This window comes from Polistes fuscatus, unplaced genomic scaffold (genome assembly GCF_010416935.1).
Source record: "Polistes fuscatus isolate 324 unplaced genomic scaffold, CU_Pfus_HIC Scaffold1, whole genome shotgun sequence".
NCBI lineage: Eukaryota > Metazoa > Arthropoda > Insecta > Hymenoptera > Vespidae > Polistes > Polistes fuscatus.
The window spans coordinates 7,786,627-7,803,179 of NW_025112997.1; the positions used below are offsets into that span (position 1 = coordinate 7,786,627).

General features: G+C 29.2%; 1 protein-coding gene across 2 annotated transcripts in view; it reads left to right on the forward strand.

Moving 5' to 3' along the window:
* The window catches only part of LOC122522834 (cGMP-dependent protein kinase, isozyme 2 forms cD5/T2), a 60,408-nt gene that overhangs the window by 28,775 nt on the left and 15,080 nt on the right, over window positions 1-16,553 (forward strand). The window contains exon 2 of one of the 2 annotated variants that reach the window (XM_043644148.1): window positions 1,506-1,672. In XM_043644148.1, coding sequence (XP_043500083.1) covers window positions 1,506-1,672 — 167 coding nt within the window. Of the gene's footprint in view, window positions 1-1,505; window positions 1,673-3,525; window positions 5,152-16,553 lie in introns of those variants that run through there. The other variant, XM_043644158.1, reaches the window with a different exon arrangement.

Genomic DNA, 16,553 nt, shown 5'->3' on the forward strand with positions numbered 1-16,553 from the left:
GTTCGATCATTCAAATTACTTTCACTTCGAAATCAGATATTTCATACTTAATGATCTAATAAAATATGGAGGCACATTAATGATTTTAAATGCGTCAAAACAATTATACTTAGATCTAATAAATATGTGGACTTATCTAATTTTGAATTTCAGAATTCAATGGAAAAATCAGTTTTTTCTATTGAGGTCACAGTACTTACAATATTGTTTTAAAAAATACTATTGGCGAACATTGGCATAATTAAATACAAACAAGAAAAGCAGACTCACAACTCAATAGTGTTTTTTGGATACAATATGTGGGCATATATATTTTCAATAACAATCACAAATTTTTCCATTGTAAATTGTCAAAAATTGGCAGTATTTTAGCTTTGCAAAGAAAACCTTACGAACAACAACTTGACCTAGATATAAAATCTATATATTTCTCAATTCTATGAAAAATAATCTATCGAAGAGCGTAGGATATTTTAAAATTCTTTTTTTATTTTTTAAAAAGTAGTGCACCATAGAATTGGAATATTTAATTTTCGACGTAAAATTTCAGACAAAATAGTTCATAAAAAAAGAAAACTTTAGCGGACAACAATAAAATCCTATACAATTCGATAGATAATATAGTTATATAGCTCCTGTATAAATTTTAAATGATTCGGTCATAAAAACTTTGGGCATGATCTTGGGCACTGTTGAGTTTCACAAATACAACTTATAAACGAAACATGAAAAAATATATTTCCAAAGATAAATTTATTTTCAAATAACTAAGCATAACGACAATAAACGAATTTTGATTTCTTTTATAAATAGAAATCTGAAATAATGTGTACAGAATAATTCAATATAAATATCAATAACTTCGAAACTTGTAACTTCATTAACTACTAACGAATTATAATTACTATTTTTTTAATAATTAATTTACAAATCATTTTAAACTTTGTACATTTTAAAAATCATCTTATTGTTAGCTTCTATAAAATTTAATTGTGACCGTTTGAAATATGCTTCGTAAAATATCGTTTTCTATTTGTGTCATTAATTAATAATAATAATAATAATAATAATAATAATAATAATAATAGTATAAATTCTAAATTAATTAATAAACTTACAATCTCGTAAGCTATTATCACTTATTTTGGATTATCTTGTATATTCGTAAAATCAACGTTTAAATATTATCAAAAAGATTCTAATCTTCGACTGTAATCATGTAATAATGAAAATACGATTTATCGAAGCAGATTGCTCGTCACGATGGGTGGAACGAGCTCGTTTCTTTTTAACCCGTTATTCCGCGACCGTATTTTATAATTCCCGTTGTAACTTAGTGTTTGCGTGTTCACACGAGAGTTCGGCATATTTATTATCATTAACAAACGATCGAAATTTTCAAATATCGTTTTTCATTAAATAAATTATTCATATTCATTTCTATTAAGAAATAGTTATTTAATAATTAAGTAATTTCTTCTATTCTTTTTTGTTTCTTCCCATAGATCCAGGCTGCTTATCAAAGAAGCAATTTTAGCAAATGACTTTATGAAGCATCTAAGCATGACTCAAATTGAAGAAATAGTTGATTGTATGTTCCCAATTACCTTCGAACGTGGTAGTACTATCGTGCGTGAAGGAGATGTCGGTTCGACTGTATTTGTCTTGGATGGTGAGTACATTTATAATATTTTCATTTAATTCAAGCCACTCATTTTTTGTCAAATCGATTAACTCTACTTTTAGGATTTTTTTCAATTTTTTCTTAACAAAGTATTTAACCAATATTTAAATTTTAAGATTTCAAATATATTGCCTTAATAATTAGGCTTAGAACCATTACATGACAACAATTTTTATAATCGTTCAATAATTGATGATAAAATATTTTATATTTCTTTATTATTTTTGTCTTCAGAAGTTAATTGATTTGGCATATAAGTGGCTCATTTGTTATTGCATTTTTACTGGTACTGCGCGATTTATTGTCAATTACGAGAGGATTAATAATTTTAGAATGGTATAGATACAAAAATAATTAAAAAATAAGAATGATTAATAATTTTCACTACTTAAATGATTTTTACAATGAATGGAGTATCTAAGAATATTTTTAAATTATTTCATTCAACTTAGGTTTAAACATTTTTTGATAAAAGAAAAAAAGGCAAACACATTTATGTGCGTAATTAACAATGTAATACGAATATTTCATATAAGAAAGAATTAAAATAAAATTTTATTTACATTAGATAAAAAATCATAGATAGATGTTTGCATTCATTTAATAGATTAGATTAAATCGAATCAAATAACGTTGGTGTTAATATTCGAAAAATGTTCATCATTGTTTATGTAAACTTGAATACATTTAGTCATTTGATATAAGAAATCGGGTGAGTTTCTAATTTTTCAACAATTTAATGATAAATATTTATAAATTTCATATAGAGTAATTCAAATCGATAAATGTTTATTTGACAATTTCAATCATAGCTGTGATATAAATACAATAATAAAATCAATTACTATAGAAATTAGTGATGAAACAGATTAAAATAAACTTTTATAAATTAATTTCATCTATCAAATTCATCCTACTCTTTTTAAGAAAAAAGATAAAATCCTCGATGGAAAAAAAAATTGAAGTTTATCACCTTTGAAATAACTAACTATCAGAAAATTTATAATCTATAAAAAAAGTTACAAACATATAATAATAATTTATTAATAAATCACTCGGGGAAAAGATGTTTTTTAGCGCACAATTATTTATTATTTTCCCTGCGAATATGGATATAACTGAAAACAGATTCGGAATTTACACAAAAATCTAATACACAAATGAATTTAACGATTAATTACTTAAAAAAAGCATTTTACATATCACAATAATTTATTATTTTTTTACATGAACTCATAAATTAATTCGACTTATTAAATCCTCTTCTCTTACCAAGGAGATAAAATTATTGTAAATGAAAGAAAATAAAATTTAACCATCATCGAAAGAAATGTAAAATATAAAAGATCCGAGTACGTGTTTAGCGTAGGTGTGTAATATCTATAGAAGATTGAGAAAGAGTATTGAAAATGAGAACCACTGTCCTTTCTCTCACGAGCGGAGAGGGCCGAATGGTAGATAGTAGTAGGGATAGTTGTCAGTTGCAAAGAGGAAAAGAGTGGGGATAGTGGGACCTCTCGTATGCACGGCGTTCTGCGAGTGTGCTTTTCACCAGTCGCTAACGCTGTCAGTAAGCGTCAGTTTCAAAGGAAGGAGTAGTCCTTGCGTTATCCTCGCTTTTACTACAACAGGATCCTTTCTCGAATAAATCGTGCTAGTTCAAATTCGTCCTTTCTAACGTATTTTATTGTGTTCTCGCGAACGTTGAATTTAAAAACGAAAGCAAAAGTTTTTTTCTTTGGGTGTAGAACACAAGTGCGCGCGCGCACATATATACATTATATATATTTATATATATATAATGTATATATGCATATTTATGTATTTATATTTATGTAAATATAAATGTTTATGTAAATGAGTTGAACCGGAAATAACCGAGTAGAAAGAAAAAGAGAAAGAACTTTTCATTTCGTAGCTCGCTTTTAACCACAAAGATTTTACGAGAGTTTGAAACGGAGTCTCAAGAAAATGCCGCACCGTCGATTGTAACGAGCAAGCTTCTCATAGAACAACCTTCTTCGATCTCAAGGATTTTCTTAGTGATTTCTGAGCGAAGACGCGAGTTATTTCCTTCCTTTTGCATTTTCTTTTTTGTTATATTTTTGAAGAGAAAAAGAAGTCATTGCACGAGCTGGATATGGTGGGATCTTCCTACGTTCTCAGAAAGATTTATCGATCACGTGACAGAGACAGACAAAAAGATATAATTACAAGGATTATGTGACTTTTTGAGAATTAACGAAAATTTGTAGAAATTTTCCTCGACTTTTGTCTTCCACGTTATCTTCCATGATTGCCTCTCCCTTCCCCCTCCGCTCTCTTTCTTTCTTCCTCACTTTAGCGCGAAGCGAAAATTTGAAAAGTTTGATTAGAAGGAACGAACATGTGGATTTGACGTCATTCCGACAACAATCTCGTCGTCATCGTCGTCGTATTCGAAATAAATTAGAACGACGAGTCAGCGATGCTTCTGCTTCAACGTTGTCGTCATTTTCCAATACGATCAAGATCCTCTAAGTTTGTCATCTTCAAGAGTACACCAAGCTCATCTCTAAAAATGTGGACTTGTTGTTTCGTTGAGCGTCGACATTTCCATAAAACAAGAAGTTTATTCATTAATTGTTCTTTGTGGGAAAACTTGTTAATTGTACCAAGCAGATAAACGTCAATATCTTCAATAAAAACGCAAAGCTTTTTGAGTCTCGTTACGTTCAATAGTAAATCTCGATCAAAGAAGTTACGTCTTAAGGTACATACATATATCTTGTTCAGTCTCTCTCTATCTCTCTCTCTCTCTCTCTTTCTGAGTTTTTACTTGATAAATTATGAAAGGAGAGCAAGAGGAGGATGGTTCAAGGATGGCAGAATAATATTTTTCATTTAACAAATCCAGACGTCATATAGAAATTAGAATCTTTCGGTGAGGAAATAAGACACCGATAAAAAGATGAAAGTCAGAAGTTATCCTGGTCGTGCTGTTCTGGAAGACCCGGAACTTCTATTGGACCCAGACGCAACTCGAGGTCGAGCCATGGAGTTACTTTACGAGGCCAGTTGGAGAGAATGTGGCATCAACTGGACAAACGACGGTAGGAACAATAAGGTTGTATCTCGTGAACGGGACGAATTGGAATGCCGAGAACCGTACGCTGAAGTGATCTCACAATTGGAAGGAGTACTTGAGGGTAGTCCTAGTGGTGGTAGTGGTGGTGGTGATGGTGGCTGTGGTGGTGAAGATTCTAGGGGTTCCTCTAGCCCAAGAGAAGGTGGCAGGTCTAGAAGATCTAGTAGTACTGGTACTGCTAGTAGTAGTGATTCTTCCGAAACGAATCAGCCTATTGGTGGCAATGGCCAAAGTGGATTTCTCATTCCAAGACCGAGACTCATCGTACCGGTTCACACCTACGCTAGGAGACGACGGACCGGGGCTCCACAACCTATCAGGAGACGCCAAATACGCCAAGGTACAAGTTATCTCGACAACAGGTCACTATGTGTTTCTTTACAATATCTCTTTCTCTTTCTATCTCTCTCGCTCAAGTAGATCCGGTAAACCATATTCTCTTTCTTCTTGCGAAGGACAGAGCGCTCTTTTCTTCGACGAGTTACCTTACCTGTGTAAAGTGGACATACTACGAGTCCGCTACCTTTTCTTACCGTACCAAAGAAAGACCACAAGTTATCTTTATAGAGAATAAATTATGATATTTTATCTTTTTCCCTTTAGAAATGCTTATTCTGTTAATACGAAAATGATCTCTTCCACGCTACACCCTATCCTTGATGTACGAAAGAATGTAGACTATCTTTAGTCACTTGTATCATCGATCATTCGAGTATATTATACTTCTGAATTATAGACTTCTCAACGTTGACTAATTGTAAGTAAACGTTGTCTTTTCTACCTACACGCAATAGCATCATCTCTTATTTACGATTGGTTCTAGTGAAACTTACTGTCTAACGGAGAAAAGAGAAAACGAATTGTGGCAAATGATTTGTTTATATACTGCACAGATTAGCGTTTGTTTAGATTGGAAGAAAATAATATTAATTCGTAGGTGTACTTTTTAGAGCATAAAACCTGATTTTACCTTTATCGTTGGATCTCTTTTAATTAGATTCAATTAAGTGCATTTCGTGTTTCTAAGTAAGTAAGATCGAAAGTATTTCCTATGTATTGTCTATCACAATCTCGATTAGAAAGAACTTCAATATAAAACGATCTGGATTTTAGCATAATTACTTTGAATAATTAAAATCTATGGATTTCTTCGTTATATATTTAATGATCAAATCAACATAATCTCTCTAATTCGATTATTTTCGACTTATTTTGTCGACTTTTTCATCAGTCCGATAATTTTCCAGAAAATAAGGTCGGATAACGAGTTTATCCCGGATATTTCTCATGATCTATTCCTACTTATCGATCACAAGTATTCATCTTAATGTTGCTGCACGAGTCTCTCGTAGTTCGATGTACCTACCACGGAGAAAGTTATACGAATGAACGTGCAAAAACCAAGGATAATGGAAATCGATCTAGCCATTGTCGCGTCGATATCAGGATATATTTCCAGATGATCGTAATACAACCGTACTAATGTTTCTGGTATTTGAATTTTGAAAAAATCACCCGAGTCGAACTTTTAAAAAGTATTGAGTTTGACATAATGTGTGATCAGAAATACATGATTAGCTACTCACAGACTAATTTTTAAAATTTAGCACCAATAAACTTGATTGGTGCCCAAATTTATATTTAATTATATTTTAAATTAATTTCTTTAATCCTTTCACAACAAATATTTTTCTAAAAATTTATAATACTATTAATTTATTATTTAATAATGTTATTTAATTATGTTTTATTAATACTAATAGGGTGTATTCACCTCTTAATTTATTCTATCATCTATTAATATAATTGTAGAAATTCATTCGATGCCTTTTTAAAACAAATTTAATATTTATTTATGATACCGAATTAATTTTTACAATCTATCAACTTAAAAATCAATCGATAAATTCTATCAATCTCGTTAAATGGTATTCAAGAATGTAAATATTTCTACCTGTTTTTTAGTTTACATAATTGTTCTGTGAGCCAAATTTAATTGTAATTTTGAGTAATACACTTCAAATTTATTTATATGTTAAAAGGTTAATAATTAATTGTAAGTTTAATACCATTAAATAATACAAATTTTAATAGTTATTAAATAATAAATTATATTACAATTTATATAAATTTATTAAATTTCTTTACTTTTTCTTTTGTAGAATTAATCGAATTGTTAAATGAATGGCTCATCTGATAAAAAAGCTTTTTCAAAATTCACGGCATAACAGAAAATGCGTTTGCATTGTTTTGAATAAAAATAGATTGACAGGAAAATAAAAAATCGGTATAAGAGGTTTAAAAGTTGAAAGAAGTTTAAAAAAATGAAAATAAAGCAAGATAGTAAATTCAAAATTTGGGAACTCATAACTTAAATCTTTCATTTTCTTCTTTGTTCCAGCTTGTAAAGGGCGTATCTCATTTTCCTTTCACGAATTGTTGAAAAAATTGCTCGAAATTTCCGCTGTTCTACTTTCCACGCTTTCGTGAATCTCCAGACGATTCAGTCTCATTTTCAATCTTACAGATCTTACATCTATGCAATATGTCTGATTCAATAATATTTTGTTATTACAACAAATTTTATTCGAATAAAGTCGAGAGGAAATTTAATTTTTTTTTTACCATTTATAAAATCATAATTATTACTAATAATTATTTAAAAAAATAAATAACCAATTTTTCTCTAACATTTCTTCTCTTACTTAAATTTCTTTGTATGTAATGAATTTTAGACACTTTTTAATAGCCATTTAATTGAATTAATATTTTTATTTCGAAAAATTTTATTCAAACGCAATTGAGAGTAAACTTAATTCGTTTCTTAGCATTTATAAAAATTACTTATAAAAGAGATAATAATTATAATTTCTTTCCTATGCAAAGAATTTTTTTTATAAGAATTTTGTAGCATATGGTCGATGAGAAGTAGCTGGTGCTTTCGATAGATGAGTGATCCTGAACAGGGCCAGGATGCAACCGACAGGAACTCTCGCAGCTGTCGTGCGGAATTCCTTGTAATTCGAGTCATGCTTCGAAGCAAATTTGGTCACGCTATTCGACGTCGAACAAACGCTTGTCCTTAGTCCCTGATGCTCTGCATAATTAATTGCTTCTCTATGACTTTTAAACTCGTAACTCGATCGACTTATGATGAAAGTTATTATCGAACACTATAAAAGCAAGTAGACTAAATTATTTATATACTTTTACTCTCAAAAAATATTCGGACACTAAAGTATAACCAATTTTATAACTCCATATTTTTATTGTTTATAAAGCATTCATACTGGTTATTGTTATTTAGATCATTTATTAACCTGAATAAACGTATATAATTTATTTTACAAATGTACATAATATATCTTATAATAAAAATAATGTCATATTTTTGGCTTACAAAAGTATTCAAACACACACACATACAATGTTTATTTATTATTTATTTATTTAATATAATTTAATATTGAAAAGATAATTTTAATATTTTATAGTGTAATCTTTTTTTTTAGAGCGTGACTAAATGCAGTTCTAAAACATTACGTTGAATTCTCCGAATTTTATCGTATCGTATGGTAAAATTTTATATTATTTCTTTGAATAATTTGTATTACGCAATATCTAGAAGTAAAATTGTTAGTATTGTTTTTTTACTATCCTTTTTACTGGCTCTAGTCACTTCTGTAACAAGCATCTTTTCACGATTATCCAATACTACTAAAAAGGTCACAACTTTTTACCGCCTCACTGGAGCCAAACATCACACGGTTTTTGTTTTTCCGAATGGGTCACCCATTCATTTTACTAACCGTACCCACATTGCTTAACTTCAGTGATTTGACGGGAACTTATAATCCAATGTGGCTATGCCGTTGATTATATAAGTATTTCAAATAAATTATAAACTTTTACAAAAATTAATAAATGTCCTATTGATAAAAGCAATAACATAAATAATTGTTTTATAAACAATCGAAAAATGAAGCCAAAAATTTAGGTAGTCCGTAGTGTCCGAATATTTGTTGAAGTAACTGTACTTACTTACTATAAACAAAAAATGAAATCAATCATCTATTATTTTGTATTAGATCGAAACAGGATATACACACACACATGAGCGATAATGAAAATTATTATTGAAAGAACGATTTGAGAACTTCATATGAGTCTTCTGCTGTGAAATACTATCAATAACGATTAACGATAATTCATGGGATCTGATTATCGATTGTAATTTATATCTTTTAAATAGATATATGTATATGTGTATAGAATATTTTGAAATTCGTATTACACGATTGAGTGCATCTGTTCTTTTATAAACTTCCATGACTATCGCAACCATTCGTCTATTTATAAATTATTAACTCGTCAATGTAAATTGTTTAAATAATGAAGTAGATAGTCGTAGGATTCGAAAGCTTATCGATTTGTTCAACATAGTCATTGTCATGATATCCTCAAATAAGCATTGATTATTCAACGAACAAAACACATTATTCTCTGCAATGATTTTTTCGAGACTCCAATAGATCTTATTGAAAATTCAAAAGAAAACTCATAAATGAGTACGAAAAATCTTCAAATTGTATCATTCGAACTTTGCACATTTTTTATAAGAACAAAATTCGTAGTGATAAGAAAAAAATTTTATAATATCTATATGATTGTAATAAATGATAGAAAATTTAAGAATGAAATAAAATATAGTTTGTAGAGTAACCAAAAAAGTTCGTGTCTTTTCTAGATTTCCATATCATTTATAAAATGGCACAAATTTGTTTAATTACTTGGTATTATAAAATAATATAAAATATATTTTTTAATAATTATTAAAATTATAATTATATAACAAAGTTAAATGATACACAAATCTAGGAATGGACAGAGAAGGGAACAAACTTTCTTGTTTATTTTAATGATATTTTTTTCAAACATATCTGTATAAGATTTATCGAAAATTTCCAAGCATAAATGAAAAACTTTCATTTAAATTAATTGCAGTTTATTCATTAGAATTGGAAATATTTCTAAAATATAGAATAAAAGAAGAAAAGTAATAATAAAAATCATTATGTCACTCTTGGTACCATGCAGAAATCGTGAAAATTCTCTGGTTTCCTTTCGTTCGAGTTAATCAAAGCTCAAGGTCGATGACGCAAAGATCTCTTTTTATCGTCTCGCTTAATCGACTCGGTTCTCGAAAGTGACGTTTTCTCTGAAGAGAAGTCCCGTCGTACTATTATCCGACCATTCGTCGAGTCTATCGAATAGAAATGAGATCAGTGGCCCGGCCTTAGAATGATAAGAGGACCTCGCTAGTGTGCGACTAAGCGGGAGTTCAGTTACGTGATTGTCTCGAATAAAACCATCCTAAGTGGGAGGCAATGAACAAGACGGCAAGAATAAGAGAAACAGAAAGAGAAACAGAGATATACGTAGTGTCCTATAACTGGTAATACAAGCGGCGAGTGGTGGTTGATTCTATATGAAAAATTGACAGATCGAAAATGTAGAATTTAAATTTGTTTGTACGAAGCTTTTTGCTTTCGAGAAAAATTTATATTCGAAAATTTGTCAACTTTGTTTTTAATGCAATCCTTTTTTTTTTTCTTTTTTTTTTTTTTTTAACCAATCGATCCCTTTCATTTCAAATATCTCGTAAAGTATTGACATTTCGATGAACTTCGAGTTAGTAATTTTATACGCAGAATAATAAAAGGAATCAATTGGTTAAAATAACAATTGAGGTTGCATTAAGGGGTTATACGCAGTTGCGAGGCTCGAAAAAGACGTATTTTCATGAATTTTTTATAGAAACAGTTTTTATTTCTCAAACAAGAGTGATGGTAATTCAAATAGAGCCAACTTTTGAGAATACAATAGCGCGTCGATTATGTAAAAATATTAATCTGCACCGCTCCTGTAGATGATTTCCTGAACGTCCTCTAAAAAAAGACGTTTGGCGGTGATCTTCATTTTGGCGGTTTGGATTATTGAAATTATGTGAATATTGAAATTATGAAATATGGTGGATTCTTTTAAAGGATAGATTAATGCAGGTATTAAAACCAAGGAAAAATAAAAATTTTGATTTTTGACAAAATGGCGTCTATTTGAAAAAAAGTTGTTGTTTTTGACTAAAATTTTCGCTCTAAATTGTTACAAAAAAATAGTAATAAATTTTTTAAAAATTATTCCTTATACTTAATACCTGAGGAATATATCTAAGAAGATTGTGTAAAAATTCGAAACCGATCGGTTAAGCCGTTTTTGAAAAATCGAGATCACCGGCTTTGAAAATACCGTTTTGAGAAAAACGCGTTTAAAGTTTCAAAGAGACGTTTACACATAGTTAAAAATTTTTGTTTGCAGCTTACATGAAGTGAAGAATATTTGTCGGATCGATTTGAAATTTTCAGAGAATATACTTAAATATATGTACATTCCGAAAATGAAAAAAAAATCGATTTTTTTTAAATTCTAACTGCGTATAACCCCTTAACACTAGAAAGACGGGAGCTTAGTATATACCTATATTGCCTGAAAGCAGTCAAAATGACTGCATTGTGAAAAAATAACTAATGCGCAAAGAAATTTGTTTAACAGTAATTTTTAATATATCTTATATCACTAACAGTCATATAACAAGTTATTAATAAGTATTAACAATAAAAAAAATTTATTTCAGTTCGAAAAAAAATAATTTATACATTATCTGGACATTTTAAGCAAATAAAAGTGCAAATCTTCTTGGATGTACATCTTCCGCAAACATACTTTTTACATTTTTGACAAATATTATTTGTTTTGTTATTGTGGCAAAGTTGTATTTGACAAATTTTTCGTTTGGTAGAATCTGTTGTATTTGAAGATGTTGCAGTTGATACTTGTGGGTCTTCCTGTTGTGATGAATGTTTCTCTCTTTCAGTTGTGTAATCGGCGGAAAGCTGTTCTGCTAATTGAAACAGGAACTTTTTTCGTTCTATTTGTATTCCGGTCACTTCTTTATAAAGGATCCAAGCATTTATTGCAGCCAAATCTAAAATGTTAAAAATATTTGGAGGGGCCATCTACAAGAACTAGATTTCACCGTATATTTTCTGGCCATTTGATCTGACATATCAACTCCAAATTTTGTTTTATTATAAAACTGAATAAAATCTGGTAACATTTTTCTATTACTTTTATCAATTTTAACAAATTTATGCCTGGAACTTAGAACAGCTACTCTTGTTCGGTTTGCTTTTATATATTGTAAGGACACAATTTTCTGATCTATATAGGAGAGTGGAAAAACGAGGCATGTTATCCTTCGATTGTTTGGCTGCTTTGGGTAATTCTCTTTTATTTCCTCTAATAGTTTCAACTAATGTAGTTTTTTTGTCCAATAATTTCGTCGCTAGTGACATGCTCGTAAAAAAGTTGTCAGTCGTGACACTTCTTCCACAGCCTGTATATGGTTCGACAAGTTTCAGAACAACGTATTCGCTTAGAAGAATTGACGATGATCGTTGTTTATCTTTCCCCAAGTAAGCAAAACAATTCAACACGTACTTGCTAGTAACGTCTGATGCAAGCCAGAATTTGATGCCAAATTTATTCGGTTTATAAGGCATATATTGTATAAACTTGCACCTAGCTTTTTTTCGAGATAATTGTTCGTCAACTATTATGTTTTGCCCTGGTTGATAGCAAGCTTGACTGTTTTCAATAAACTTGTCCCATATTTCTGAAACCAAGGCAAATTTATTTGTTCGGATGCGTGTACTTCTTTCAGTCCGTTTGTCAAAACGAATAAATCGTAGAATTTGCTTGAACTTATCTCGAAACACAGTTCTTCTGAAAAATTCGGGACCCCACTTGACTGACCATAAAAAACTTAGTTATGAACCAGTTACGAACTGGTCTTTTCCAAGCAGTCAAAATGACTGCTTTTCGGCAATATAGGTATAACACACATATATATACCAGAAGAGAAGGAGGGGGGGGCAACAACAATGATTAATTAACCCATTTATATGTTGTAGAAAAAGTCACAAAATTATAAGAAGCTGTGTCATTATTTAAATAATTATTTTTTTAATTGAAATACAAAAGCAGTCAAAATGGCTTGCTTAGGCAATCTAGTGTTAAAATAAACAAAGTCGACAAATTTTCAAATATATTTTTGTTCGAAAACAAAGCTTATAAATACGAACAAATTGTATTGTACATTTTCGACTCATTGTCAGTTTTTCATATAGAATTAACCATTACCCGCTTGTACTACCAGTTACGGGTCATCTTATATATAAAGAGTGAAAGAACAGTACAATGATAGCGAAAGAGAAAAAGATATATATATATAAAGAGTAAAAGAGCAGTACAATGATAGTATGAAATAAAGAAAGAGAGAAAAAATATAAAGTGAAGGAATAGTAGAATAAGAATGAGAGAGAGAGAGAGAGAGAGAGAGAATGAACTAACTATCGTATGCGAGGCGTAAACTCTTTGTCCTGTTATATCGTCATGCTAGACCGTCTAACCAAGTATGTATGCGTGTTGTTACATACAACATATACGTATGTAACTACATACCTAAATGCATATATCCAACTTCTAGTACGAATAAAACAACCGACCAGTCTCGTACAGTGAACAGCGTGTCTACGTACTCGAACCGGATGGACCTCGAAAGAATCCTCTCCTTTTCTTTCTCTTTCTATCTTTCTTTCCTTCTCTCTCCTCCTTTCTCTTTTCGCTTCAAAGGTACCACAACTCGTCGAGGTCTTTCCCGGGTCAGGTATAGCGCGGCAACGTCCTTCTTTCCTCTTCTTTTCTTTTATTTATTTTCTCCCTTTTTTCGTGCATCCATCAGATCTTTCGGATCACCAGGAGCTCGTAAAAATTCTTCTTACCTCATGACCTGCCAAGTGTCAAGGATGCATTCCTGTATAGGAAATAAAGAAAAAGGAAAAAAAGAAAAAATCTTTTCACCCTTTTCATCTTTACTTTTTCTTTGAGTAGATTATTTGTGCATATTCTTAATCTTATTCTTTGAAATTCCATTTTTTTTATCGGATTTAGAAAGACAATATTTTTCAGACAAAAATTTTTTACACGAAGTATATTTTGATAACGTAAGTTCCTGATTATAAAAATAAGATTCATTTTGAAATGACGCTTAAATTTCTTATTAGAACATTTTGTTCTCAACAATGTTCTAATTTGGAGATAAACATTTGGAACGATGCATTTTGACAACTAGATGTGTATATTATATAATATAGAACTATATTGTTATATTATATAATTATTGAATTATTTTATTATACTTTATGCAGTATAACATATTTAAACAAATTTCGTATATGAACTAAGAAATAATTTTATAGTAATCAAGTAAATAAAATTTAAAGTAGAGTACATTTAAAGTAAATTTAAAGTAAAGTACATTTAATGTAGATATATAAATTTAAGCTTGTAACTTTAAAGTTACATAACATTATAAGATGTTATACTAAATAAAATGTTATTTGTAAAAAGATTTTTATAATGCATTTATTATTTTTTTTAATAGTGCAAATAATACCAGCAAGTAAAATAATCTTAAGATTATCTAACAAAATAAGATCACATATAAGATAATTTTATTACGTAAAGAAGCAATAAAAGCCTATCAAACTCTATGGACTATTACTCCAAAAAAAAAAACTACCAAGACTCGAGTAAGTTTTCTATCCGTATTAGAATGAATTGAAGAAAACAATCGCAGTATAATTCCATAAAAGTAGAATCGTGTACAAAGATAGTCCTAAACGAAACTTATAATAGTAAGATCTTACAAGTAGTGAGTTGAAAGTTACAAGCTATATGATTCTAAGAAAATAATAATAGACAACTCATTTAATTTTTAGTATATACTAATAAATACCATAAGATATCCAAAAGTTAGAAGTATTCTTCTTAATTTATTAAACTTAACTTTGTGAATGAACTCATTTATGAAGAACATATGAGAAAAATAGATAGAACTGTCATTTTCGTAACGACCGCTTTTTAAAGTATGCCAAGAAATTACGTAAGAAGAATCAGAATGGGATAATACTTATAGTCATACTCCGAAAATAGTATTATACATATACATAATACTAAATGAATAGAAGGTAAATCTTTTTATTAAGAACTTTCAATTATTTGTACGATAACGTTCGATTAATATCATAACTTTTACAATATTCTTCGTTATACAAACATACACTTTCCTAGAAAACTTTCCTTTTTCCACCGACTTATATGTTTGAACTCTCTAACAAAAATTATATACGCGCATTCAGATACCCGTAATTATTTTGTCTCGGAATGTTCACGATTTTCACTCTTGTCATAAACGCGCGCTTCCTTGTAGATAAAACATATTTAAACGATAGAGAAGACTAGATTTTCAACTATGATTTTTGCTTGATCTTACATTAGTGAATGAAAGAGAGAAAAGTAAGAAAATTAAACGTTGTCTTCGAAAAATAATCGACTCGTATTTAGAACGATGACTCTTACTAAAATATTTCGTAAGACGAGAGAAATGAAAGTTTCAAGTCACATTTTATTTTCGCAATCAATGCTGTTTTTTTTTCTTTTTCTTAATTTCTGATTAGTATGCATTCCTTTAAATTCGACGATTTAATATAAAGTATATAATGTAATATGATCGATAAATAATTTTAGGTTTTGTCATATTTTTTATTTAGAATACTTTTTATATTCGAGAGAGAGAAGTAAGTAAAAAAGGATGATTATTATATAATATAATTATATAATTTACTGTATATATGCATTATGTGCATATACCTAAGTTAACTATAATAAAATTGAAGTAAGTATTAAAGTATTAATAAACTAAATAATATGCATATAAATGTGCCGGTAATTATGACAGTGGACTAACTAATTGTGAGTCAAAAAATTGAAAAAATGAATTTTATGAATTATTTTAAATTAAAATTATTTATATATATATATTATAAAAAAAAAAAAATAAATTTATATAATTTTTTCAGTTAGCCCACTCTCTTAATTAACGGCACATATACGTGGGTGGGTTGACAAAATTTGAGTTTAAAATAGAAACAATTTTATTTTCGACCAAACTTACTTTTATTTTTTGACATGTTCTTTAAATTTTTATAAAATAATAGGCTTCAAACTTTTCAATCCACTTTCATATAGGCATGTTTATGGTGTTTCGAATTAATTATGGACGACGGAGAAATTCTTTTTAAATCTTTTATTTGTGTTTCAATGTGACATAAACATTTTAGTCTATAAATCTCTCTGAATTTTTTTAAAAATTGTTAATTTATTGTTAATTTATAAGGTAATATTTGTTAGTTTCGTGTTAAATAAATTTTTTTATAATGGCGAACAAAATTTGGACTATAAAGAATTAAAATATAATGAAAAGTAAATTTAAACTGATAAAATAAAAATGATTAAAAAAAATATCATTCACATAAAGAAAGAAACAGAATGACGAATCTCTTATAACTGTTCGACTTCGTAACATGTTCAATTACCTAGCAATTTTTCTTTGTCATCCCTCATTTGTCATTAATAATTAATCTTCGTTTAGGCTTTGTCATCTTATTTTATATTCTTTTATGAACGTGATCATGTTTTCTTTTCTACCTTCGCTTATATCTCCTTTGCTACATATTTATACAATAGCGAGCAAAAGCATTGACGCAGACTACATTTTTTTAT